Consider the following 25,915-nt stretch of genomic DNA (forward strand, 5'->3'; position numbering starts at 1 on the left):
ACTTGGACTGCGATGAAATGGAACTTTAGTATTAATCAATAATTAATAAATTACTTTTTTTAACCAGGAAGTCTCCAGAGATACACTATCTCATTTACAAGAGAGGGCTGGCCAATATATCAATATAAAATAAGTAACTATATATGAACAAACACCATTGATTTACAACACTAACATAAAACACAACAAAATAAAACCTTTTGGAAAAAGTAAAATATGAATATAAAACGCAGTCAACTACTGCTGGTAAGTTGCTCACTTTTCTTTGCTATTATGCCAATATGAGTAAATAGGAGTAAATAGAAGTCGTAAGTGTCTTGTCTCCCATATTTTTAATTTCTGATTTTTTCTGGATATATCTTTTGATTTGAGTTAGATTTTAGTATAATTCTAGCCTAAATCACATTTTCTACTAACAAATTACAAAAATGGGAGGTTGTTAAATAATTATGGAAATATATTTGGAGAAAACCCCTTGGGAGAGATTACTTTTTTCTTAGTTCTCCAATTACTTTATTTATTTATTGATTATTGCAAATTTATGCAATGTAAAATCAGTAGCTTTAAAAAAAAAAATTGTTTCAATTAAATATGCGCCTGCAGCTGTAGTACCACATATCAGCCACAGGGCGGAAGCAGAGCACGATCTCTTCAGGGCTGCAGCTGCGAGTTGAAAGTGCATCACATCTGTCAGTGTCGGCCACGACGCCGCAGGACTAATTCATCTGAAGTTTGAACTGCCTTTTTACACTTTTCATTAGCAGTATAAACAACCTTCCACCACACAAAGATTTGATTCAGTTATCCTGGATTTGCAGGAAACCATCTCTCCCTCAATGCCTACATTTTCTCTGTATGGATATTTCCATATTCATATATAAATGTACTCCCCAAAAAACGTTGTTGATGTTATGTTGTGGCGTAACGTGTATGAACTGTGGTTTCAAATCAGGGGCACTGCAGTGACTGTGACCCGCTTTCAAGATGCAGTGAGGAAGAGGAGAAGAAGGGGGCACCTCATGATCAGTGCAGAGAGACACAGAGAGACACACAAGGGGGGAGAGAGAGAGAAAGAGAGAGAGAGACGGCGAGAGAGAGAGAGACGGCGAGAGAGAGAGAGACAGTCAGTCCCACCGTGTTTTCGCAGCAGAGGAACTGGAGTCCAGTCTGGCTGCTTCAGAGGAGACACAGACCCGCTATGTCCCGAACTGCCTGGTGCAGGTAGGTAAAGTCATGTCAGTTATTAGATGCGGTGCTTTGCAGACACGGACTCAGCGACTTAACACGAGGACGATTTCCTGAACCTGCTCGAGCATTCAGTCAGCTCCGTCAATTAGGCTTCACGCTCTAATTGGGATGCATATGCATGTAGGTGACGATGTGGAAAATGTAGATGACACTGGTTGTAGAGCTGCGAATAAGGAGCTAGAGTCAGCTGTCAAACGGTGAGAAGATGATTCAGACAGAGCACATATCGCAGTCTTGTGTGTGTGTGTGTGTGTGTGTGTGTGTGTGTGTGTTGTTTGAGGGGTAAAAGTTGAAGAAACAGTCGCAGGTTGAAATAGAGAATCAACTATAACAGAGGCAGCTGTCCGTGGTGCTGAAACTCAAAGGATTTTCTCTGTTATAAAGACAACTTTCTATTCCCCAGATTCAGTATTTAGCTTGATATTTAGGGGCTTTACTCACTTTAAACTAAATGCACTCATGTGTTTGCCTTATATATATGCATATTTTAATACATGATGTATGTGCTGTGATTCTGTTTTTACATGTCATCCATGACAGAAAAAGAGGGACATATTCTATCTTTTAACATTTTAGAGAGTTATGATGTGATTGACTCAATGAAACAACAGTAAAAGATAAATCAAATGAATGAAAGATGTAGCGCTGCAACCAAGGCTGGATTACCAACTGTGCAGAGTGGGAAACTGCCCATGGGCCCCAAATTCCCTGGGGCTACAAAAACCCCATGCACACATATATATTTAGCTTCATTTATTTATTTATTTCTTGTATATTTGTTGCTTTTTTTGTTGCAATGTTGTGGTTTATCAAATTGCTGTACTTTTTTCGATGTGGAAACCCTTGAGCAAGGTCATATTACTCCACTGGAGAACTGTAATGCTGCAACGAATAATTCTTTTCAAAATAAATACATCTGACAATTATTTTTTTTAATTTACGATCATCATCATCATTATGAATTTACTGTCAGAGAAAACTGAGAAACTAGGAAATATTCACATTTGAGAGGCTGGAAGTGATTTTTATTTATTTATTTATTTATCAGCATTTTATGGACTTAAACAAATAATTTGTCGAGCTTGTTGCCCGTTCATTTTCTGGCACTTGTCTAATCAATTAATCAACTAATCATTTCAGCTCTTGGTTTCTGTGTGCCTGAGGAAAATAATGACACTACCATGTATAGTGTATGTCAATATGGGCTCAACAACAGGACTTTGCCCTGAGGCCCCCTAGAGGGTTAATTTGTCATTTCTTTTATTATCAATTAATCTGCTGTTTATTTTCTTGATCAATCAATTAATCATGTTGTCAGAGAATAGTGAGAAATGTACAGAGCTGAATATGACATTTTCAATTTAGTTGTTTCGTCCAATCAATAATCAAAATCTATCAAAAGATATTCAATTTATTATCATACAAGACAAAGTATAGTAAAGGATCTGAGAATCTGGAACCAGTGACTCAAAGGTTTAACTGATTTTTGGTTGATCAACTAATTGATTAATTAACTAATCATTGCAGCTCTAGTCACGTGTGTGAAAAATAAGAATTAATGCCCCTTGTTTCACATGCAGGGTGACAACACTGAAGGAGAAGCAGCTGAGTTAATTGCCATTTCATCCTAAAGAGGATTGATGGACCTCCATTATGGCCAAGTGGACATGATTCTACATTCAGCTCCTGTGGCACAATGTCGAATATGATTTACCTGACTGCCATTTTGTACTTGCCTGTTTTACTGTTTGAGGCATTTGTGTTGTCCAAAGGCAAGTATGAGAGGTCAGTGGTGCCGAGTTCTGCCTCTCGCCTGGTGGCGAGGATGGACGGGGATATTATAATCGGCGCCCTCTTCTCTGTTCACCACCAACCATCAGCTGAGAAGGTGGCAGATAGGAAATGCGGGGAGGTCCGCGAGCAGTACGGCATCCAAAGAGTGGAGGCCATGTTCCACGCCTTGGATCGGATTAACTCTGACCCAAACCTGTTACCCAACATCTCCCTGGGCTGTGAGATCAGGGACTCCTGTTGGCATTCCTCTGTGGCTCTGGAGCAGAGCATCGAGTTCATACGAGACTCCCTCATCTCCATCCGGGATGACAAGGACGGCTCCAGGTGGTGCATCGAGGGGGTTCCTTCCAGTCAGCCTCCACCAACCAAGAAGCCCATTGCAGGGGTCATTGGGCCTGGGTCCAGCTCTGTTGCAATTCAAGTCCAAAACCTTCTGCAGCTGTTTAACATCCCTCAGATTGCCTATTCTGCAACCAGTATTGACCTCAGTGACAAGACTTTATTTAAGTACTTCCTCAGGGTGGTGCCCTCAGACACCCTTCAAGCCAGGGCCCTTTTGGACATCATCAAACGATACAACTGGACCTACGTGTCTGCAGTGCACACCGAGGGTAAGACACATTTCTTGATTCAGTATTGCATGTCCAAAAAGTTGAGGAGCTCACAAGAGACAGATTTTTCTAAAAGAATGGTCAAGACTGAAGCAGCAGAGGCCAAGATAGTTCCTCAACAGAAATGTTTCAAACTATGTAAAAAATACTCTGCTATGATTAATATTTTTGTTTAACATGTTTTTTTCCACATAAAAGGGGAAAAAAAATGTAAATAAAAAACTGGGGCTGTAAGCACATATACGCTTACTTCCTCATTGAGAAATTTGCATCAGGATTTATGCCCCGCCCACCACCGCTGCTCGCGCCAAGTTAACAGGTGAAACAGCAAAGTTTATCAAAATGGTTAGCTGAGGAAACATCGGAGAGAATCTGCCAGATGTTTGAGCCTCAGTCAGACAGAGACTCATAAGTTTTTGAGGAATTTGTTGTGACCAAAAGCGGCCACTAGAAGACGTATCAGAACGGTAAGTGTTTGTGATGCGTACGTTGTTTGTTAGCTTGTAACTGGCAGTGGCTGACACGGTGCTAGTGGCTGTGCTAATGCAAACTCGAGCTCTCTGTACTGACAAAGTTTTCGGTAACTGATGAGAGGGCAGCGCGTATCAAGACGATTAGTGTTAGAGGAAACATCAGAGAGACTCAGCTACATGTTTGAGCCTAAGACAGACCCTGATGATGATATTGTTATGAATTACATTGGGCGACTAGCAGACATATCGGAACGGTTAGCGTAATTAGCGTCTTTCATTGTTTATGTTGTTTGTTAGCATGTAACTGGCAGTGGCAAGTTCAAGTTATATGGCTTTATATAACAGACTTGCTGGTATAAAACTTAAGTCTCAAGCCTAATAACATCACCAGGGTTATATTTTTTGGCTGGACTAGCCATGGCCCAACTGTACGTTAATGTCTGTGACAGATTGACTGACTGAGTGATAGAGTTGAGTGAGCGATGAAGTTACACTCTTGGTTTGACTTTTCTGATTGGCCGTTGCGCTTTCAAACTGATTTGGCTTGAACAGTATCATTATGTCATCAGAGGGCGTTAAAAGAAGATCGATAACAGTTTTCATCAGGCAACAGGCCTTTATTTGAGGCAGGCTTGTATTAGAGGTAGGCCTTTATTTCTAATATATAAGTGGTCATACTGGTATTTTAGTACAAAGCCTTGCTTTGATCAGCTCCCATTTGCCCTGTTAAAGTTACTGCATAATGTGTTAATACAAACGCAACTGTAAAATTAAAAGCCCTCTAATATTTCAGTGGATAGAAACACTTTATTTCTTAACAGTGCTTCAGTTGCTGTGCTGATGTGCTGCAGTAAGTGTACCATTTCTGGTTGCTGATGTTGTTATTTACATGCTGTTTACATGCATACATTTACATTCTCTCTCTCCTCCCACCCTCCTGCTTTCTCTTGCTTGGTATGTTTAGTTATTCCTCTGCCTTCTTTAGTGAAAATGGTACAAGTAATAAATGAATTGCCGTAATGGAAGCAAGGCTCAGTGAATTGGAAGTGCTGCTCCACTTCCCAGCAGCTCCCAAGCAGCCAGGAAGCCAGGGCAACTGGGTGACTGCCCGAAACAAGAGGCGTAGCCCTAAGCCCATAGTTGACACCACCAGTGTGCCAACAAAGTGTTTAAAATAGCATGATTATTTGTTGAATTTATTCTAGGTTTATACATAGTCTTGTGTAAAGTTATCACAGGCTGACTTGGACTCCTCAACAAGAAAACTGAACTTTATGTGAAAAAATCAATGGAGTGCCCTTTTCAATCAACAGTCCTGTCTTCTTTTTGAGGCAACAGGAGGACAAACGGGAAATTAAAGACAGAAAGTCCATCTTAGAGACAGGGGTTCTTAACAATATATAAGTTCTATCTAGGCACTGATTTAATCCGTGTTGTTGCATTTTGCAATAGTGTAACAGTTGTTATATTTTGTGTATGACATTATGTAGACTGCATTTCTAACAGCAGGTGGCTGCAGACAGTTGTTGTCTCTTTTGTGAGGCTCATTCCCACGATCAGTATAAGTAGAGGGCAACTTCAGAGAAGCAAATAGAAAATTATCTTTTGTGAAGTCTGTTTTTTGTGGAGGATGTAAGGTTCCCTTTCAGGCATCAAAGACCATAAAGAGCTATTTCATATTATGAACACACAAAATGCCTTTGCATTTTCTCTTTTCTTTTCTTTTCTTTTAATTTTCATCCTTAGTCTTGCCAGCAGGTGTTTTAATTTGTTGCCCCTGCAGGTATCAGCTGCTGTTGCAAAAGCTGGAACAGTTACTCCATTAATCCATCAATTGACAGGAAATTAATTGGCAGCTACTTTGTCAATTAATCATTTGAATCATTTTTCAAGCAAAAATACCAAATATTCCCTGTTTTCAGCTTCTCAAATGTGAGGATTTGCTGATTTTCTGTGTTTTACATGATAGAAAACAAAAAATCTTTCAGTTTGAATTGGACTATTAGTTGGACAAAACAAGATGATATAGACAAATAATTAAATACTTAATCCAGAAAACAGTGGCCAGATGAATTGATAAGGTCACCTTCATTTGATCTGTATAATTAATTATCAGTCCAGACTGACACTCTGCAGCTATACCACAAATTGCTATTTTCCCACACATCCTTGTATCTCATTTGGAAAAACATTTGCATTACCTGTCAGCATATCTTATGCCATGAATATATATAATTCAAGATTATACACTGAAAACACATTTTATAAGCATGTAAGAGGATATATACATTTGAACAAAGTTTACAATAATTGAGATTCCTCCCACATGAGCAAGAGTCAGATGTGTCATGCATACCTGAAATACTGTTAAAGCAGCCGTTGAAAATCTCTTATCTGTTTTTACAGCGAGGGAATATGAGTTTGTAACAAACTGATAAAAAACCAAATCAAAACCTGGCAAGCCCTCTTTGTTTACTGTGTTGATAATCCGTATGTTGTTTTGGCAATAAAATAAGAGCTATAAACGTACATATTAGAAGTTTCAGAGGCAGGAAGAGAACAGCCTTGATGAAGTTATTTTAAGTCATTTGGTGGCTGTTATCAATCCATACAGTGCTGATTGTGGACATCTGGACAGGCCACCTCAAAGTGACAAGTGCCCCTCTTGTCCTCAGAAACTGCTGTTGAGGTCACCTTCAGCCTGTTTGCTCCAGTTGTACTGCTCTTGATTCCGTAAAAATAACTCTGGGGATCTAACGGACCTCTTAAATGTTAAAGGAAGAGATGTGTGTTCTCAGCACACTTCCCCTGGATAATTTAAGCAAAAAACCCAAAACATGTTTGACATTCAAACAATGTGGAAAACTGACTCCAGAGTGAACTCATAAATCAAAACCAATTGATTCTTCCTTTTCTCCTGTGAATGAAACTCCCCTGACAGCTCCTCTTGTCTCTCTCAGGTAACTACGGTGAAAGTGGGATGGAAGTGTTCAAAGATCTCGCCTCGCAGGAAGGCATCTGCATCGCCCATTCTGACAAGATCTACAGCAACGCTGGCGAGAAGCACTTCGACAGGCTGCTGAGGAAGCTGCGGGAGCGTCTGCCTAAGGCCCGAGTTGTTGTCTGCTTCTGTGAAGGCATGACAGTCCGAGGGCTGCTCATGGCCATGAGACGGCTCGGAGTAGCTGGAGAGTTCCTCCTAATTGGCAGGTTTGTTAGAGGTTGTTTTCCCACAGGGGGGTTTAGTTTTGTCTGTCATGTTTTTTTGGATGAAAAGCACTCAAGTTCTCAAACTTTTTTTTTCCAGGATGATGAAGAGAATTCTTTCTCTCAGTGCTGCAGTCGATTTTTAAAAGGTTTTAAGGGAAATGAAACTCAAACAAAATAATGATCAGGCAAACTGAAAGTTTAAGTAAGAAACAGGAGAAAAAACTCAGAACTGGGACACTTCTCTCATGACTTCGTTCTACATTTATTGATGACATTTGTGGCATTAATGAAAATAAAGATAGTTGAGAAAAAATTTCACCACAAGGTCCATTTAGTAACTGTTCTTGAGCATCAAATGATCTTCCTCAGCAGATGGAGTTTCCACAGTTGTGAAAGACACAATGCATTTCGTAACTGGAGCTTTCGATCATGTCACTCGATGTTCCTCAGCAGACGAGGTTGTGATTTCCATTTTCTGAGCACGTTAAGGACTTTTCGTGGCTTTAATCGTACCACAAGGTCCGTTTAGTAGCTGTTTTGGAGCTTTTGATGCTATTGATCAACTGTATCATTTTACATTATATTCATTGAATTAAGGTTAAGCCATATGAATATGATATATGGTATATGTTTCATATACAGTGGCAGTCCAAAGTGCTTTACACATTGTGTAATAAATCAGAGTCAGAATAATTATAACACTGATGATAATAATAATTTAAACACATTAAACCATGAAATGGGTTAATGAACAAATAATACATTTTCCACACAAATGACACTATAATTCTATGAGGAAAATACTATGCTGAATTCCCTGTTATAGTATGTAGCTACACTCAGGATGGATGGTATACACAAAGTTCATATGGAACCGAAATATTCTCTTTTTTTCCTACCGGGAGTAGAGTTCCTCTGAAAGCAGAAGATGCTTTGAGTCAGGCTCAGTAATGAATAATGCATCCATGCAGCGAGCTCTCCCTCTCCCTGTCAGATCACAGGCAGGATGGGCTAATATGGGACAGCACCTCCAGCATAAGCTGGGGAATGTGGCGTAGTGAACATCAAAGCTCATATCAGCACTTATACCAGACATTCCCTCTTTATGGAGACTCAGCTCATCTCAAGTCCTGTTAGGAGTAGTAGCAGCACCTGAAACGAGGCTGCGATAAAAGCTCGCCACGGTTAATATGCTGCGAATCGCTTCATTAATGTGTGGCTACTTTATTCACAAAGCCAGATGAGAAGGACTCAAAACTCCTTTCTGAAAACCCCAAATGATTAAATACATGTATGAAAAAAAATAGGGCGTCTTAAAGCCTTAACTTGCTCTTACTCCTACCACTTAAATTTTGCCCTGTTGCTAAAATCTCCGTAGAAGATAAGGAGGGCTTGTGTGTGTGTGTGTGTGTGTGTGTGTGTGTGTGTGTGTGTGTGTGTGTGTGTGTGTGTGTGTGTGTTTTTCTGGGTCAAGGAGACTACTGAAAAAGGAAAATGTTTTTTTAGAGCAATGCAGCAAGTGAACACATGCAGCCCTGTACAACGGGCCAATCCAAACGCCCGAGGTGCTGGTCATCAGCCATCCATCTTCTGCTGTGTGGAGGATGAAAGAAATGGCTGTTCTCACAACACAGAGCCCACACATCTCAAACAACAGACAATTCATTTGATCAACTCTCAAGTGAAGCTCCCATCGCTTTGGAAATGATAAAAGAATATATCAGTTTTATGACTCTGCTTGACAGGAAGCTTGCAAATATTTGACTCCTGATCTGTATTGCTTTGAAAACGACCTCCCTTAAGATTAATTATTTCATAAAAACATAATTCAGATTTAATAAATACTCTGTGGTGTGATTTCCTAAAATGTCTTTCAATTATACCTCAGTGAAATGATTCATAAATGAGTGATATCAGATCTGTGTTATAAATGTGTAAATCTGTACAGTACGTGCGTGTGTTGACGTCAGAGCTGTAGGTTTTTGGCTCTCAGAGTGTTGGACTGGGGGGAGTGTGATGCTGGGAAGCAGATGGCCAGGTACTGTTGATACTGTCACACTGGACAGTCATTGTCAATTCATTCTTGAGGTGTCAGCCAAGCCAAACGTGCTGCTAGGTTCGGTCTCTAAGGCTGGCAACTGATATTTTTGTCCTGCTGATTAACTGTAGTTTGTGTAATAATCAAAATCCTTGAATTATTCCCTTTTTGAATACAAAAAATTCATTGTTTTCCTCCAGATTCATCTCTCTTTTGGCTGGGTGGAAAAAGCCTCTGCTACAGTGTTTGTTCAAATCACTAAATTATTTAGAAACTGGAGTTTACATACTCACAGGGACAATGCTTACATTTACTAACTAGCAGCGAAGTGGAAAATACAGCTGAGGCTGATGGGAATGTCATTAGTATGGAATTTAGTCATAAACAGAAATATTGGACACAATACAATTGTGGCTGCATGAAAAGGAATCACCAAAATTATTACAATTCATCCTCTTGAATATCTCACGTGTTGATCCATCTGATAACTATCGAGACATTTCACTCAAAAATCACAAATATCAGAGGCGCTGGAGGAGAAGTCAGGCTGATTTAATCAAATTATTTAAATTCTGGGTCCATGAATGTCTGAACAAAATTTCATAGAAATTCATCCAGTAATTGTTGAGCAATTGAGCTATTTTAGTCTGGACCAAAATGATCTATTGACCTACAGACCCGGAGCTGAGATGCAAGCACGACCCAAAAAAAAAGGGAAAAACTCGAATTAGGTTTGTCATTTTGGTTTGAACTTTTTCACATTGTCAGGCTCTATTACATCGGATCGAACTGTTTGTAGAGCACATTTAATACACAAAGACAAATCCAGACAAGTGCTTTACAAACTAAAAAAGACAGAATGGCATAGAAACAGCAACCGTTAAAACGTTGATATATAAATTGAAATTAATAGAAACCCTTACACAACAAAAAGTTAAGAACAGAGACATAAATACAGAGTAGGTGTCAGTCAAGATGGTTCATGGTGAGTATTAGTCAAAGTCAGTGCAGAACAAAAGTTTTTAACCTGGATTTAAAGGTGGTAAAAGTCAGAACAAGTCTTGTATCCTCTGGAGGTTTGTCCCAGCTCTAAATGTTGCTACGTTTAGCTTGTACTGTGGGAACAGTTATCAGCCCTTAACTTGATGACGTGAGAGGCCAAGAGGCTTCATATGGTTAAAGACGGTCAGAGAGATATTTTTGTGAGGAGTCTCGCAGCAGTTTCCTGAATGAGCTGAAGTTGTCTGAGAGTTGTTTTGGGGGAGAGGTCACAGTAATCAAACCTGCAGGAAATGAAAGCATGAATTAGTTTCTCCAAGTCCTGCCTTGACACGTCTGATGCTTGGTCTGTTTTTAAGAAGGTAGAATGAAGATTTTGTAATTAATTTGACATTTCTCGTTCCAAGATTTTTAGTTTTCAGAGAAAGAGAGCGAGAGAGAGGGTTGAGGACTAACTTTCAACCTTCCTTTCAGCGAGGAAATTTGTGATGTTTCATTTTATTCAGAGCGTTGTTCAAATCTGTGGAGCCGCTTTCAATGTCAAATCATCCCTGGAACGATGCTATTTAAGGCCTCCATGTCCCCAGCTCTCCTCGTTCATTTCTCACTCATAGAAATACAGTAGGCTATCACATATGTGCATCACAGATTGATCCCACACTGCATAATGCTGCTTTAAAAATACTCAAGAAGCATTTGCAACTCAGATGAAGGGCGGTTGTTTGTTTTTTTGGTTTTTGTTTTTTTTGGGTATGATTCAAATCTGAGGCATCAGACAAAAGCTTTTGTCTCATCATCGTGATGTTTTGTGTGAGCATTAAATGCAGAATCGACTTTCGAATAGCCGAGCATGTAAACTATAAATACAAAGTATGACCAGTGTAGACACAAAACCACACTCGAGATTCAGAGTCTGTGCGTGAGGGTGGGAGCTTGTTTCTCTCCAGGGCAGATTGTCTGCTGCAGTACTGATCTGTGAATTCTCACTGGACTTGTGATTGTGTCTGTGGACTTCTTTTTTTTTTTCTTTTGGCAAGTACAGCGAGCTCTCCATGCCCCTCAGCAGGGAGGCTGAGAGGGAAACGAAGTCAAAGAAACAAAAGGGAGAAGCTTTCTGCAGGATTTAGTCTGAGCCCAGATTATGAGGCTGCATGTGGCTTCAAACAGACTTCTGGTGCCACAACAAGATCATAAAGCAAGAACGTGTCGTTTTCCTCTTGCCACATGCTGATTTTTTTTAAAGTTTATTGTTTGACTTTTGCTGTCAGAGTTGGGGTTAGGTTTAAAATCTACGTGAAAATCTTGACAACTATGCCGTGTTGTTTTGACTGAACCTCAACAGCCAGCCCTATAGAATCGAATGTCACTGACTGACTGACTGACTGAGTGCTGAAGTTACACAACTGGTCAGCCAAATAATGTGTGACTGAGTGATAAGGTTACACCACTGGTCGGCCAGCTGAGTGTTGGAGTTTTCCCATCGGTCGTTGCTCTTTCAAAATGATTAGGCGCAAACGAGCAGTGTTGGCGCCTTTGTCGCTAAATTTACTGACTTTTCAGACCCTTAGAAATGTCTGACAACATTAAGAGAAAAACATGTAAATGAGAAACGGCTTTATTTGGGAATCACCTATCAGACCGTACACAAGCATGTTATCCTTCAATTATGTATTAACATTCCCTCTTCCAGGACGGAAAGACATTCAACAGAGGTAGAGTAGATCAACATAGTAGATTGACAGTGTGGACAGTCAGGATGACAACATTATAGACTGTAAACATGAATGAAGAATATGATCTGGGAGGATGTCGAGTAACTTCTAGGTGCTGACAACAAATAGGACCCAAGGCACACGACCTCGAAAGAGCTGTGAGAATTATCATTAAAATTTACATCGACTTCCTCCAGGAAACTGATGGAGAGAGACCGAATTTGTTGGACACCCAACAAATCCTTAAGCTGATGTGCTGAAGGTGGTTCCAGTGTTTTCTGGTGTTTTCTAGTTGTGTCGTGTAATTACCATCTGTCCATTTTCTTCCACTTGGGTCCTGGTGGAAGTGGGTCAAGCAAAGTAGTTCGGACATCCCTCTCCCCAGCAACGTTTTACAGCTTGTTTACTCGAGTTTTTCATCTGGTGAGGCATGTCTCCTGGGCGACTTCCCTTGGAGGTCTTGCAGGCATGTCCAACTGGTAGGAAGCCTCGGAGTGTTGTGGAATTTTCTTTGCTGTTATAAGGCCCTGAGCTGCGAACAGTCTCCGTTGCTTCCTCAAAATGGATACTGTCTGTGATTTGGAAAAAATTATCATCTTTGGCTGCAGCATTCTGAACCGTCTGAAGACTTTTTGTCCTTGCACACACCTTTGCAGACCCTCAAACAAAATGTGAATTAGGGTCTCTGCATTAGCCATGGACAGAAAAGACAGAGTTTCGGTGGAGATTTCTTTAATGTGCTGATCAAAAGAGAGAGTAGGATCAAGTGTCACACAGAGAGTCTTGGCTGTCAAGCTTTGAGAAATCAAACAGCTGTCAAGAGTTGTTATCACTTGATCAAACTAGTGGCTATGTCGAGCATCAGATGGTTAGTTGAATCTTTAAGGATTCTTGAAATGTCTTCAGGAAATAGAGAAGCGTTGGAAATTACCTTCAGTGTTTTTCAGAGGTTAATGGGTATTTGTTTGTCAGTCATGCTCAGGTCTCTGACTGGTATATAACATTGATAAAGACAAACCGGGGCTAGTTCTAGTTGTACTAATTGCAGTGTGTTCATCTCTGCAGTGACGGCTGGGCAGACCGAGTCGAGGTGGTCGAGGGATATGAACAGGAGGCTGTGGGCGGCATCACCGTGAAGCTGCAGTCTGAAGAGGTCTCCTCCTTCGACGACTACTTCCTGAAACTCAGGCTCAGCACCAACACCCGCAACCCGTGGTTCCCCGAGTTCTGGCAGTACCGGTTTCAGTGCCGCCTTCCCGGACATCCGCAAGAGAACATGAATTATGCACGGAACTGCTCAGGTAGCTGAACAACTCGTCAGGCAATTATGACGTTTCCTGCAGTTTCTCTGGTTTACATTTTTACGCCAGTGTGCACATCAGCTTGTCTTCTTGAACTGTTCTGATGTGTGCAATGCCCAGAGGACGATGCCAAAAGGCCCCGTAAACTGGAACACACTCTTCAATAATGAATTATACAGCCAGAGGGTAGAACTCTCTCTAAGTCAATCCAATAACACATATTTTTTCATATTGTTCATTTCTGTGACTCTTGGCTTTACAGAGGATGATGCTCTAGGTAAATTAAATCCTTTTCTTTTACAAAGGAACAAATTCAATGCATTAGCTTTAAGTTCTTGGTTTCTGGAAACAATGCTCAACAAGCATGTTTCTAAAACATATTTTTACATACTCCTCATACATATTTCTTTTTTTAGATACCTATATATTTACGTTTTCAATCTTAAGTCATTAGGTTGATGAAGATTTTACTCCTGCTTTCTCAAGCACCCTTTATTTTTAAAAACATTTTGAAATTATTTTAATGTAAGCGTGTTGATAAACGTAAATATAAAATGATGCATGCAGCAAAAAAAAAAAAAAAAATTGAAACCATACTTTTAAGTTGACAACTCTCGAGATCCTTCTGTAAATTTCTTTTTGCCATCTCACCTTCCTTTCTGCAGTTGATTTAATCTCCTTTCCTTTGCAGCATTTGCACATTATTTGTATCTTACTGAGAACAGAGCCTCCCCTCTTTTTTATGCACATACCTCAAGCTTTTAATAATTTCTACAAAGCATCATGTTTAAGTAGCAGTTATAAGAGTATTTACTTTTGTCACATAAGCGGAGATAGAGTTACTGTTTCTGTCCTGTTCTATTGTTTTGGGTTTTTTTCATTTATTATTTATATTTGTATTTATTTTTTTGGTGTAGAACTCCAGGACGGTGAGTGAATCCCTCTGAATGGAACCATAATGCTCCTCACTTTGGCAATATACATAGAGGTTGACTGATATTAAGGTTTTATCACGTTTGGATAATTCAAGTAGTCTGTTTATATTTTTTTCCCTCAAAATGTAGTATTAATCTCAGTTGACCTCTAATATATGAAGCTATTGGGATGTTTTTATTTTTTTATTTTGTGGTACACTGCAGTGAGAGCCCAACAATTGGTTCCCATCTGCTCTCACTTTGTGCTCTCACACCCTTTCTGGCTTTGAGACAGTCATATAAAACAGCCCAATAACATTTGAGTGAGATGGTAACTGGCTGATCTGGCTTAAGTTGCATGTAGCCACGGAAATGGTGAAGCCAATTTGCATTGGAAAATAATTTTCAGGTCCATTTTATTCTTTCACTACACAGTTTAACTCATGTAATAAACAGAGAAGGTTCAGTTATCATGCAGCCAACTAATCCTGACGTGCAGCAGTAGGTCCTCTGCTTGCATGCTGACATCATGACATCATTGCATCATGACTGAAGCTCACACAGCTCAGGGAGTGAGGCGAGCGTCAACGCCAAGGAGCTGTTTAACTAGGTCATCACCAGCAAGTCCCATCGGACGCTCAGCCAGCTGCTGCCCAACCGACTTTACTGTTTACATGTTTGTTTGCTGTCCTTTTTAACGACCATAACTTGATTTAACACAAGTACTTCAAACGCACCAGCAGTGAATGATGCTCATAAAGATCCACCGGCCTCATGAATCATACATCAAAACAATTAAATGTTGTTGGGTGAAGCAGGTGAATCCTGATTAACAGTTAGAAAAAAAACGACGCATGAAGCAACTGACAATGTTACTGACAAATTATGCAACCAAGTCGACGTCAAGGTCAAATTTACTTATGGAGCACTTTAAAAGACAAACCAGGTTTGTGCCAAAGTGTTATACAACAAACCTAATGCATTTCAACACACACATATACATACAAACACTCATGCACACACAAACACAAATGTATAGTTAACAATATAGAATGCACACAGAGAGCAAGGTGTCCAGACCCTCACATCAATCCTTGTATATTTTTAAATCTGAATCTGGATCAGTGTCAAATAAGACATTGTGATGAAAATAGAACAGAATACAACTTGTCTTTAACCCATTTGGGCTATTTGTAAGCCCATATTAGCATTAACAGCTGTTTACTTATCAGTCCAGGCAAGAGCTGCAGCCACCATTCAGTTTATAAGACAAGAGGTTATAATACAGCATCTGAGAAGCGCTGCGTCTTCAGGGCAGAATGGACGCTACAGTGATGAGACGGACCAACCGGGGCTAGCTGGTTAGCATGCTAACCATGCTGTATTGGGGTTAACAAAGGGTAATTCACAATCCTTTAATAGTGTAGCACAAGCTCACTTGCTTGATAACGTGCGGAGCTATATAACGGGAGCACACACCAGCTATACGGGGTATAAAATGACATGTTACATTGATATTTCTTAATAATACAAAATCTGGAGTTTCACCCTTTTGAATTTCATTTAACTGAGCTCATGTTATATAATCAAATGTATTATCAAATCGTCATTAACAGTGGTCAGCCAATGTAATATATTCCCTCTAAGGAGAAAAACTCGGGTACATTTTAACAAGCTGTATCATTTTCCAGCAGGTATTACATTTATCAGTTGCTCCATCATGTTCCACTTCTTTTGCATAAAATATTAAAGAGGAAATTTTGGAACTGATTCAGGTGACAGATACACTGAAGGGAAAGACTGTATCACATTATTTTCACTCCTATTAGCAGTAATAGACCATGTGCTGGATTAAAATTCATAGGCTTTGATTGTTTACAAGCATAAAGTGCTAATTTTATTGTGCTCCAAATGTACGTGTGAATTACAGTGAGAGCTGCTGCGCTGGACCACAGCTGCAGAGGATGCAAAATTTCAATTGCAAGTATTTAGTAGAAAAAACCTCCACCAAAAGGGAAGTTGTAAAAAAAAAGAAAAAAAAGGTCTTTAACTCCAGAAGCTGCCAAACGTACATCCACTGTTTTCAACGAAATGGATTGAATGCATGGTGTAGCTCTTTGTAATGACTCTGACATCTTAGCTTTACACCGAGCAACTAAAAAAAAAAAAAAAAACCCTGCTTACTCTGCTTGTAGCTTGCATTACACTGAACTGATAGGGTGTGTTTCAACATCACACACTGTTTGTATCCAAATACAAATCATTTCTGGTGTCATTCGCTCATCGTCTTTGTCTGAGGAAAAACAATACACACCGAAGACAAAAGATCCAAACACATGAGAATAGTTGGTTTATGTTTCTGCTTGAGGAGACACAATCTCAGTGGCACAGTGCTTTAGACCAACTCTAATTGAATCCTGACTCATGAATGCAGAAATGGATAGTCTTGCCATGGTAACAAGGTTTCTTTGAAACTGCTTTCTGAGGCTTCAAGTTCTTTTAAAGCAGTCTCCCACAGAGGCAAAGAGGCGTGTGGCTTCCTGCCTGTATTCACAGAATAATAACAAGAATGCATCTGCGAGCACCCTATCACTCCTTTGTAATATGTGACATCATGCTAGACACACCTGTGCAGTACACCTGAATTTTAGACTTGAAATCACATAACATGCTACCGCTTGCAGAAATGAGGCGACCCCCCCCCCCCTGTAAGGGTTTTGCTCCGGGAGATGAATCCTCACCATGCTCTCATGTGTGGACAGGTTATGAGAATCTGGAGGACAACTATGTTCAAGACAGCAAGATGGGCTTCGTCATCAACGCCATCTACGCCATGGCCCACGGGCTGCATGACATGCACACTCACCTCTGCCCCGGCCACGTGGGGCTCTGTGAGGCCATGAAGCCCGTCGATGGCAGCCACTTACTGGACTTCCTACTCAAGACGACCTTCATGGGTGTTTCTGGAGAGGACATATGGTTCGACGAGAACGGAGACTCACCTGGGAGGTAAAACGCACTTCATTTTCGCTATTCTTGAAATACCGTATAGTGATTCTTCAGAGCCCTGTGTTTACCTGTGGTGTTTTTTCACTTTAAGCAGCATTAGGTGACCTACAACCATTACCAACCTCCATCAGAAAACCAGTTGAAATTGGAGCAACACAGATCCAATTTTATCTCCTCCATTAGAAGTTTCTGACTCTCTCCTCCCTGAGTGAAACCCAGAGACAACTAGGGGAACTTTGTTAAGCTGGAATCTGACAAATACACACACACACACACACGCAATATTCACTGTTACCAGCTTCTCAATTATTTGCCAGTTTTCTATGAAAGTCAAGTCAACATCTTTGGGGTTTTTTTCTTTGGAGTGTTGCTGAACATTTAGTAATAAAAATAATTGTTGGTTACATCCTTATGGTTCTTATATGAAGAATAATTCTGCCTAAAACACAAACTTTACGACGAATTATCTCATCTTTATAGACAACAAATGAAAGTGAAAAATCAGTTTTGAATATCAGTGCAACAGTCTGGTAAAATGACTGGCTATACTTTAAAAATCATACGCAGCAAATAATAAAACTTCTTCTTTGTTATGTACACTCTTGGGAAAAAGGTTTTTTATCTTTTAATAAATAAATATTATCGTATTTCTGGCATTATCTTTCATCCGTGAGGAACTGAAATTGCATCATCAGGTGAGGTTGGAGCGGTGGCTTGAAATTCCACTGGGAACTTTTTATTGGAAAACAGAGAGCAAGTAGATGAAAGCCAGAAACATCAGCACCTGGAAAAATAATCCCTGAGTCACTACAGTGGTATTGATCACAAACCAGACAGGCCCCTGCTGAGAACATACCCTTCCTCTGTTGTTGTAACTGCCAGTAAAACTCTTTTTATTAAGAGTTATTTAAGAATTGATTCAGTGCTGGTGAAACCTTGTCGACTTGTGGCTTTCTATTCATCCCCAGGTATGAGATTATGAACTTCCAGCGTGTAGAGCCTGGTGTTTATGACTACATCAACACTGGCTCCTGGCACGAGGGCTTACTCAGTCTTGACGATGACATGTTCCAGATGAACCACAGTGACATGGTCCGCTCTGTCTGCAGTGAGCCCTGCTCCAAAGGAGAGATCAAGGCAAAAGGACACATCCCTCACATGTTGTGACCACACACAAACACATTTTGGGTTGCCAGGTTGTGAAAAATCCCTTTTGGATGGTGTTTATCATTTATTTTTTGGTAATAATTTAATTTGGATATACGTGTATATTAAGTCCTCAAGTCTAGTTAGAAATGTTAAAATGTCATTAATTAAAGCATTAATAAGATGATAATGAATTGATTTTGCTCTAAATTGTCTGCAGCCCTTTTCTAGAAATACGTTTTCACAACCTGGCAACACAATAGTTGTTATTAATGGTTCATAACTAATCTATAAAAATGTGTAAATAACCATTAATAAAGCCATTACTTACAACCTATTATTTCTTTATAAATTAGCTGTGTAACTACTTCACTTGATGACTCTGTTATATAATATATTATTACACTACATTACTTTTTACAACAGTAAAAAAGAAAAACTTGTTGACTGTGTTTTGTCGACCAGGTGATCAGGAAGGGAGAAGTGAGCTGCTGCTGGATCTGCACAGCCTGCAAAGATAATGAATACGTCCAGGATGAGTTCACATGCAAGGCCTGTGAGCTGGGCTGGTGGCCTGATGAGGAACTGGAAGGTGGGCTTGTCCTCCTTTACTCTCTGATTATTATTTTAACTCTCATCTGCTTGGAAAACTTTTTACACAGCAGCACAGCTGGAAGAGCTCCGACTGGTTTTCCTTTGTTAGTTTGATCATTAGGGGAATATGCTTATTCACTTCCTTGCTGAGAGATAGAGGTGAGAGGATCAATACCACTTGCATATCTCCTTGTTCAACATAAGGCTTCAGCCAGCACAGGAAACAGTTAGTCTGGCTCTGAAATGAGCCCAATCGTGTAAAAATAACAATATGTGGTTGAGGAGGTTACAGCTCCTGGCTAAGAAATAATCCAACAACCAAAAATTGTTGTCTTTTGCTGCTAATTGGTGTAAATTTTTCATTTTTTTTTCATTTTCAGTCTTTATGCTAAGCTATGCTAATGGGCTCCTGGCTGCAGCTTCATATTTACCGGAAAGATGCAACAGCGATTTTGACTTTCTCATCGAACTCTCGGCAACAAAGTGTTTCCAGAAATGTCAAACTGTTGCATTAAATCTATAAAAATTTAATTTCTCCGCAAAATTTATCGAACAATTAAAGTCTCATCTGATTAGAACAGTAGATCTTATTGTTCTGAAAAGATGGTTTTAGGTCACGTACGTGGCCACAGGCTGAGTTCCTGTTGCATGATTGATGCTTTCAGAGGAGAAGCTTCGGTCTCTGTAAAAAGTTACCTTCCTCCCACCTCCCTCCACTTGTGCTCTGTACAGTTTGTCCTGCTAAGATTTTTGCGGTGCTATTTCATACACCTATTCTGTCCTATTTCCATCGCCTTCCCATGACACCTGAGAGCCATTCATCATCTTCACGAACCAACAGCAGCCCTACTTCACTTACCACTCTTCTGGCCCACTTTCAAAGGCGCTTCTCTGCTGTTCAAAGACAAGACACTTTCTTAATAGGACCATCCTGCCTCCATGCGGGCTTTTTTTTTTTTTTTTTTTTAACCACAAGACCTTTAGATACACAGAAAAGAGAAGATGTGGAGCACAGTGAGGACATAAAACTTTTACTGTTCTAAAACCTAACCCTCTTCCTTTTATACAATAAATTAATAAACAACACAAATTAGATATTTAAAGTGTGTTTTTAACATGAAGCAGGAAGGAGATCTTATTTGGAGCCATGAAATACGCAGTGATGTACTTTGTCCTGCTGCATTCGCCCCCCTCCTCCGCTGGCTGCAGCCCAGCCTGGCCATGGCTCAGTAGAAAGGGGTTTATTTATAGTTGAGCTAAAAACCTACTTTGACTCTTACTGTATTTTCTCAGGCTAAAATGTATTCAACTAATTTTGAAAGTCTCCCTAATATAAAACCTCAGAATATTTTCCTTTATTTCTTTCTATGCAGAACTAATTTAGATTTAGACAATGTGCACTTTAATAATCAAAAGTCTTGCCGACAAGGTCACACTAGAAAATATGAACATTTGATGAGTTGCTTTCAGTATATAGTGGCTGTGTATTTATGGCTGTGTATTTATTCTCATGTCTTTTATCCCATTTCAGGCTGTGAGCCAATCCCCCTGCGCTACCTGGAGTGGAGTAACCCAGAGTCCATTATCCAGGTGGTCTTCTCCTGTGTGGGCATCCTGGTTACATCATTTGTTGCCTTTGTCTTTGTCTTGTACCGCGACACGCCTGTGGTCAAATCCTCCAGCCGGGAGCTCTGCTACATCATCTTAGCAGGCATCTTCCTGGGCTATGTGTGTCCTTTCACCCTCATCGCCCGCCCCACCGTGGCCTCCTGCTACCTCCAGCGGCTTCTCGTTGGACTCTCAGCCGCCATGTGCTACTCCGCCCTGGTGACCAAAACCAACCGCATTGCCCGCATCCTGGCAGGCAGCAAGAAGAAGATTTGCACCAGGAAGCCGAGGTTCATGAGTGCTTGGGCTCAGGTGGTTATCGCCTCCATCCTGATCAGTGTCCAGCTCACCTTGGAGGTTACCCTCATCATCATGGAGCCGCCTGAACCCATCAAATCCTACCCCAGCATCAGAGAGGTCTTCCTGATCTGCAACACCAGCAACCTTGGTGTTGTTGCCCCTCTGGGCTACAATGGCTTGCTTATCATGAGCTGCACCTATTACGCCTTCAAGACCCGCAACGTCCCCGCAAATTTCAACGAGGCCAAATACATCGCCTTCACCATGTACACCACGTGCATCATCTGGCTGGCGTTTGTGCCAATCTACTTTGGCAGCAACTACAAGATCATCACAACATCCTTCTCCGTGAGCCTCAGTGTGACTGTGGCTTTGGGCTGTATGTTCACACCAAAGATGTACATCATCATAGCCAAACCGGAGCGAAACGTGCGCAGTGCGTTCACCACCTCTGACGCTGTGCGCATGCACGTCGGCGACGGCAAAATCGCCTGCCGAAGCAACAGCCTGCTCAACATGTTCAAGAGGAAGAAGAACGCTGGGAACGGCAGGTGGGTTCATTAATTGAGTCTGAGAGTCCTGCTCCTGAGGCACCTCAGGGATGCTGGTTTTACTGTAATTCCCTCTCAAAGGGAACCTGATGTCTTACTGTATTCACTTTCATAGGATCACCTGTTGTACAGTGTGACGGATATAGGTCAGTACTCAATTCACACAGCCATGTCAACGTTTAATCTGTTGGTGATATTAAAACAAGCATCTCTGTGTGCTAAGGGATGACAAATTAAATTCAGAATACAGGGTTTCTGCAGAGTTCACTGAATTAAAATCAAGACTGATCTTTTTAATACTGTGGAGAATTCAATTAAATGCCAGTTTTTACAAAGTAAAGTGGCCAAAGTATGAAAGTATCTTTGGAAACCAGCAGGGACAGTGTGGCCTAGAATTATATATAATTGTATCACATTTTTTTTAAACTTTCCAGCTGTAATTAAAATAATTCTTAATGATATAATTAATACAATTATGAGACCTGGACACAGGAGCCGGGATAAAATGGATAAACCACTAAAAAAAGATTAATTCATTTATGTTTTTAACTTCATTTAAGTCTTAGTTAAGCACTTTACCATTGTAAGTAAATTTTGGAGTTACTTTAGCCAACATGAGTGAGAGTACAGGTCTGATGGAAATGGAAATTCTGCAAAAGAATGTGTGTGTGTGTGTGTGTGTGTGTGTGTGTGTGTGTGTGTGTGTGTGTGTGTGTGTGTGTGTGTGTGTTGTAAATTCACTGTCCTAATAATCTGGCCTTTAGTTTATAAATGTGTAACATCTCCTGCAATCAGATACAAAAATAAGGCTTTATCACCTTCAGAGGCCTATTTTAGAGGAAACTGAATTCAGTACATTTTAAAACCTGCAGATACCCTGGAATATTGCTCACAATCTACAATATTTTACACATAATGAAAGAAATGGTCTTTTACTTGAACCAGAAATGCTGTTTTTGTCTTCACTTTTCTGGGCTCCTGTGAAGTAACAGCCGTCTTTATTTTGTTCATAGTTCTAATGGAAAGTCTGTGTCATGGTCTGAACCAGGTGCAAGACATCCTCCAAAAGGGGATCACATGTGGCACAGACTGTCAGTGCATGTGAAGAGACAGGAAGCAGGTTCCAATCAGATGGCTGTCATCAAACCCTTAACTAATACCTACCATAACACAGCACTGGAGTTCTCAGACCTCAGCACTAAGACTTTGTACAATGTGGCTGAGGAGGACGAGAGTGAGCCGATCACATACAACCCCCCCGCCACTCCCCCCATGATGACCCACGGGCAGATGCCTGCTTGTGGGCTGATTAAAGATGTGGGCGAGGAGGTGGAGCTCTATACCCCTGAGCATCTCCAGAAAAATAGTATTATCCCCCAACATGTCATCGTGGACCACCTACAGGAGGAGGTGGTGGTGCGCAAATTCAACAGTGACATCCCTCAGCTCAATGATATGATAAGCATGCCTGAGGCCGTGAGCGGCGGCATGCCCGTGTACCACCAGGCCCACCTCATCCAGCAGGACCCGGTCCTGCCCGCCCATCTCGACCCGTTCGACGAGGAGCCCGCCTCCCCTTTAGAGGAGGACGAGATGGAGAACGAGCAGTTCGGCCTTCTGCACGGCTACATGTACAACAACGCACAGATTCACGACGAGGAGGACCTGGTCGAGGTCAAATTAGCTATGGGGGACTCTCTGGCTCTGATGCCCCCCTCCCCCTTCCGAGATTGCGCTGCTCCTCCCGTGAGCCCCTTCCCCAACTCGCCGGTGTCCGAGTCGATTCTGTGCTCTCCTCCAAATGTGACATACGCCTCTGTCATCCTCAAAGACTTCAAGCAAAGCTCCTCAACTCTGTGAGGGCACACGCTTAAAATATTGCCAGTTGTACTATATTTTCCAATTTATAATGACTTGTGCTGTATATGATGATATATATATAAGGAAAAAGTCATCCTGTGGTCTTACAAGTCATTTTTCACTCTATAGATTAATAGCTTTTACATGATAAGGGTGAAACACAAAGCGCCACATTTTAAAATTCTTTTAGATGTTAGATGAAAGAATTTGCCTATTACAAACATATATTTCTATGCTAACATAAGCTTTTAGGATAAAAATAGACTTTCTTCTTATGAGACCAATAACTAAGATTGTCTATGTATGTACTTTTATGAATTAATGTCATTTAAATAGATTTATCTGACAAACATAGGTGATGTAACAAGCAGGTGAGTTTTAAACAGGGCGACTTAATGGTGAATATAGTTTGTATGTGACGCAAAACGATTCAATTTGACAGTATTTTAAGAAAATGTGTTTGTGTTACTCAGTACGTGTTTTATCAGGAAGAGAAAGACATGAAGAGATTTAAAGGAACAGTTTGACATTTTGGGAAGTAAGCTTATTCACTTTCTTGTGGAGCATTGACGACAAGATTGATACCACACTCATATTTGTCCAATGAATATAAAGTTACAGTTACAGCCATTAGCTCAGCTCAGCTTAACAACGGGGAAACAGCTAGCCTGGCTCTGTCCGAGGTGATGTACTAGCACCACTAACCACCACTTTTCTGGGAGTTACAGGGGCTATTTCTTGGCTGGTGCAGTAATTTCTTCTGCCGGTTGCCTGGAAACCTCAATGCATCCAGCCAAAAAAATACCCCGCCAAGTTTAACTCTCACAGAATCACAAATTGTTGTTTGTACACTATGATTTTTGTATGAAACTAACAAGATCTATCTTCTGTAATTACTGAGCTTAAGAGATACCGGTAGGCAGATTTTGTTACCTTTGGACAGAGCTAGGCTAGCTGTTTAACTTGTTAGCTAGTCTTTATGCTAGGCTAAGCTAGGCTAAGCTAACCCGCTGCTGACTGTAGCTCCACATTTAGTGTAGAGACAAAAGAGTGATATCGGTCTTCTCACTGAAATCTTGGAAAACAGAAATTTAGCATATTTCTCCAAATATCAAACTACTTTTTTTTAGGTAGTTCAGAAGAAAAAACTTCTCCTTTTGAAGGAATTTAAAAGTTGACATGTCAACATGATTTCATGTTGGAAAAAAAAACAAAACAATTATCTGTGAATTTCTGATTGATACAGTACTGCCAGGCGAGTGCACCGTCTGTATCACGAATGTAGCAGGACGTTCAAGTGCCACATTTTCATTAAGATGCTTTTTTTTTTCTTTTGTACATTTATCTCATTTCTATGGTCTTGAAATGCCAGTGAAACTAGTTTCAAATTTGTATCTTTTATAATTAGACATCCGATTTCATAATTGTATAAATTTATGTATAAGATAAATGATATACATATGTTTTGTGAATGTATGAATTGTGTATCATATTTTGGTATTCAGATGATATCCGTATCCATTACAGTATTAGACAGAAGTCATTAGCCGTGTATGCTTATATTGTGTGACTGGCTGTGTACAACAATCAATTTCCTAAATATTAAGACTTTAACAGCCTATTGAAACCGTATAATGTGATAAAGCGCTACTGTTAGTAATATTCTGAATAAGCTATTTGCAGCCTGATATATACACAGTATAAATTAAGTCTGCCATTTTAAACCAATATTTACTGTAGAGCATTTGAAGAATACTTGTTTGACTGGAGTAAATTAAATATTTTTTATGCTTTTGTTTCCTGTTTTTCATGGTGAAAAGTTAAGTAGCTGTAATCCAACAACTGTGTTAAATCAGAGGTCAGAGATTTATGGCTTTTGTTTGAAGGAAGAAACTGAAAGAAAAAACAAGAATGTGGAAGAAGTCATACAAGGAAAAAGAAGGCTTGAGACAATTAAATATTTGCAGCATGTTTATTGGAAAACTGCGCGGCTATGGTTTTGCTTTTGGTGAGTTGTCTCAGTACCTCAGTGACGGTATGTACAGACAAGCTGTTAAAAGCTTTAGTCACTGGAGATGTAGCTGTTGGGAAAAGCAGCATTATCTTGCGTTAGTGTGAGAAACGCTTTGATGAAGGATACAAATTTACTCTTGGAGTTGACTTTACTCTAAAAAACAGTTGAATGCGATGCCAGAACAGTGGTGACACTGCATCGCTGTGATATTACAGGTGAGTGTAGTCAGTGTTGCAGTATGTTAGTTTGCTCTACAGAGCCAAAACACACTAATGTGCTTCAGAGATTCAATCTGCTGAAATCAAACTCAAACACATCCTGCTGTGATTTGGTGATAACTGTTGAATAAGTTGACAGTATGTTCAGTGTTCTCATGCCTGCAAACTGCAGCAAGTAAAACTGCAGTGTTTTCTCAGGTCTTATTTTAACCCTAACCAGTGTCCATGGAAACATAGTATTTTATTTCAGTAAATTATTGTTGTGAGTCTCTCACTTGTTACATAACACTAAAGCAGCACTCTCAATTTGATATG

General features: G+C 40.2%; 1 protein-coding gene across 1 annotated transcript; it reads left to right on the forward strand.

Annotated features, from left to right (window-relative positions):
- The first annotated feature begins 2,861 nt into the window (after positions 1–2,861).
- On the forward strand, positions 2,862–25,162 carry grm1b (glutamate receptor, metabotropic 1b). Its single transcript, XM_087177900.1, has 8 exons — positions 2,862–3,653; positions 7,087–7,336; positions 13,151–13,386; positions 17,063–17,309; positions 18,278–18,446; positions 18,921–19,047; positions 20,581–21,508; positions 22,522–25,162. The coding sequence occupies exons 1-8, from the start codon at positions 2,945–2,947 to the stop codon at positions 23,366–23,368; spliced, it is 3,513 nt and encodes a 1,170-aa protein (XP_087034026.1). The 5' UTR covers positions 2,862–2,944; the 3' UTR covers positions 23,369–25,162.
- Positions 25,163–25,915: the final 753 nt, after the last annotated feature.

This window comes from Seriola lalandi, unplaced genomic scaffold (assembly GCF_002814215.2).
Source record: "Seriola lalandi dorsalis isolate HSWRI2012SDOR001 ecotype SW California unplaced genomic scaffold, Sedor1 jcf7180002054660, whole genome shotgun sequence".
NCBI lineage: Eukaryota > Metazoa > Chordata > Actinopteri > Carangiformes > Carangidae > Seriola > Seriola lalandi.

Coding starts and splice junctions, on each gene's coding strand:
- grm1b (XM_087177900.1), top strand. CDS start 2,945: ATGTCGAATATGATTTACCTGACTGCCATTTTGTACTTGCCTGTTTTA. Junction 3,654..7,086: donor GTCTGCAGTGCACACCGAGG/GTAAGACACATT, acceptor TGTCTCTCTCAG/GTAACTACGGTGAAAGTGGG. Junction 19,048..20,580: donor GCCTGATGAGGAACTGGAAG/GTGGGCTTGTCC, acceptor ATCCCATTTCAG/GCTGTGAGCCAATCCCCCTG.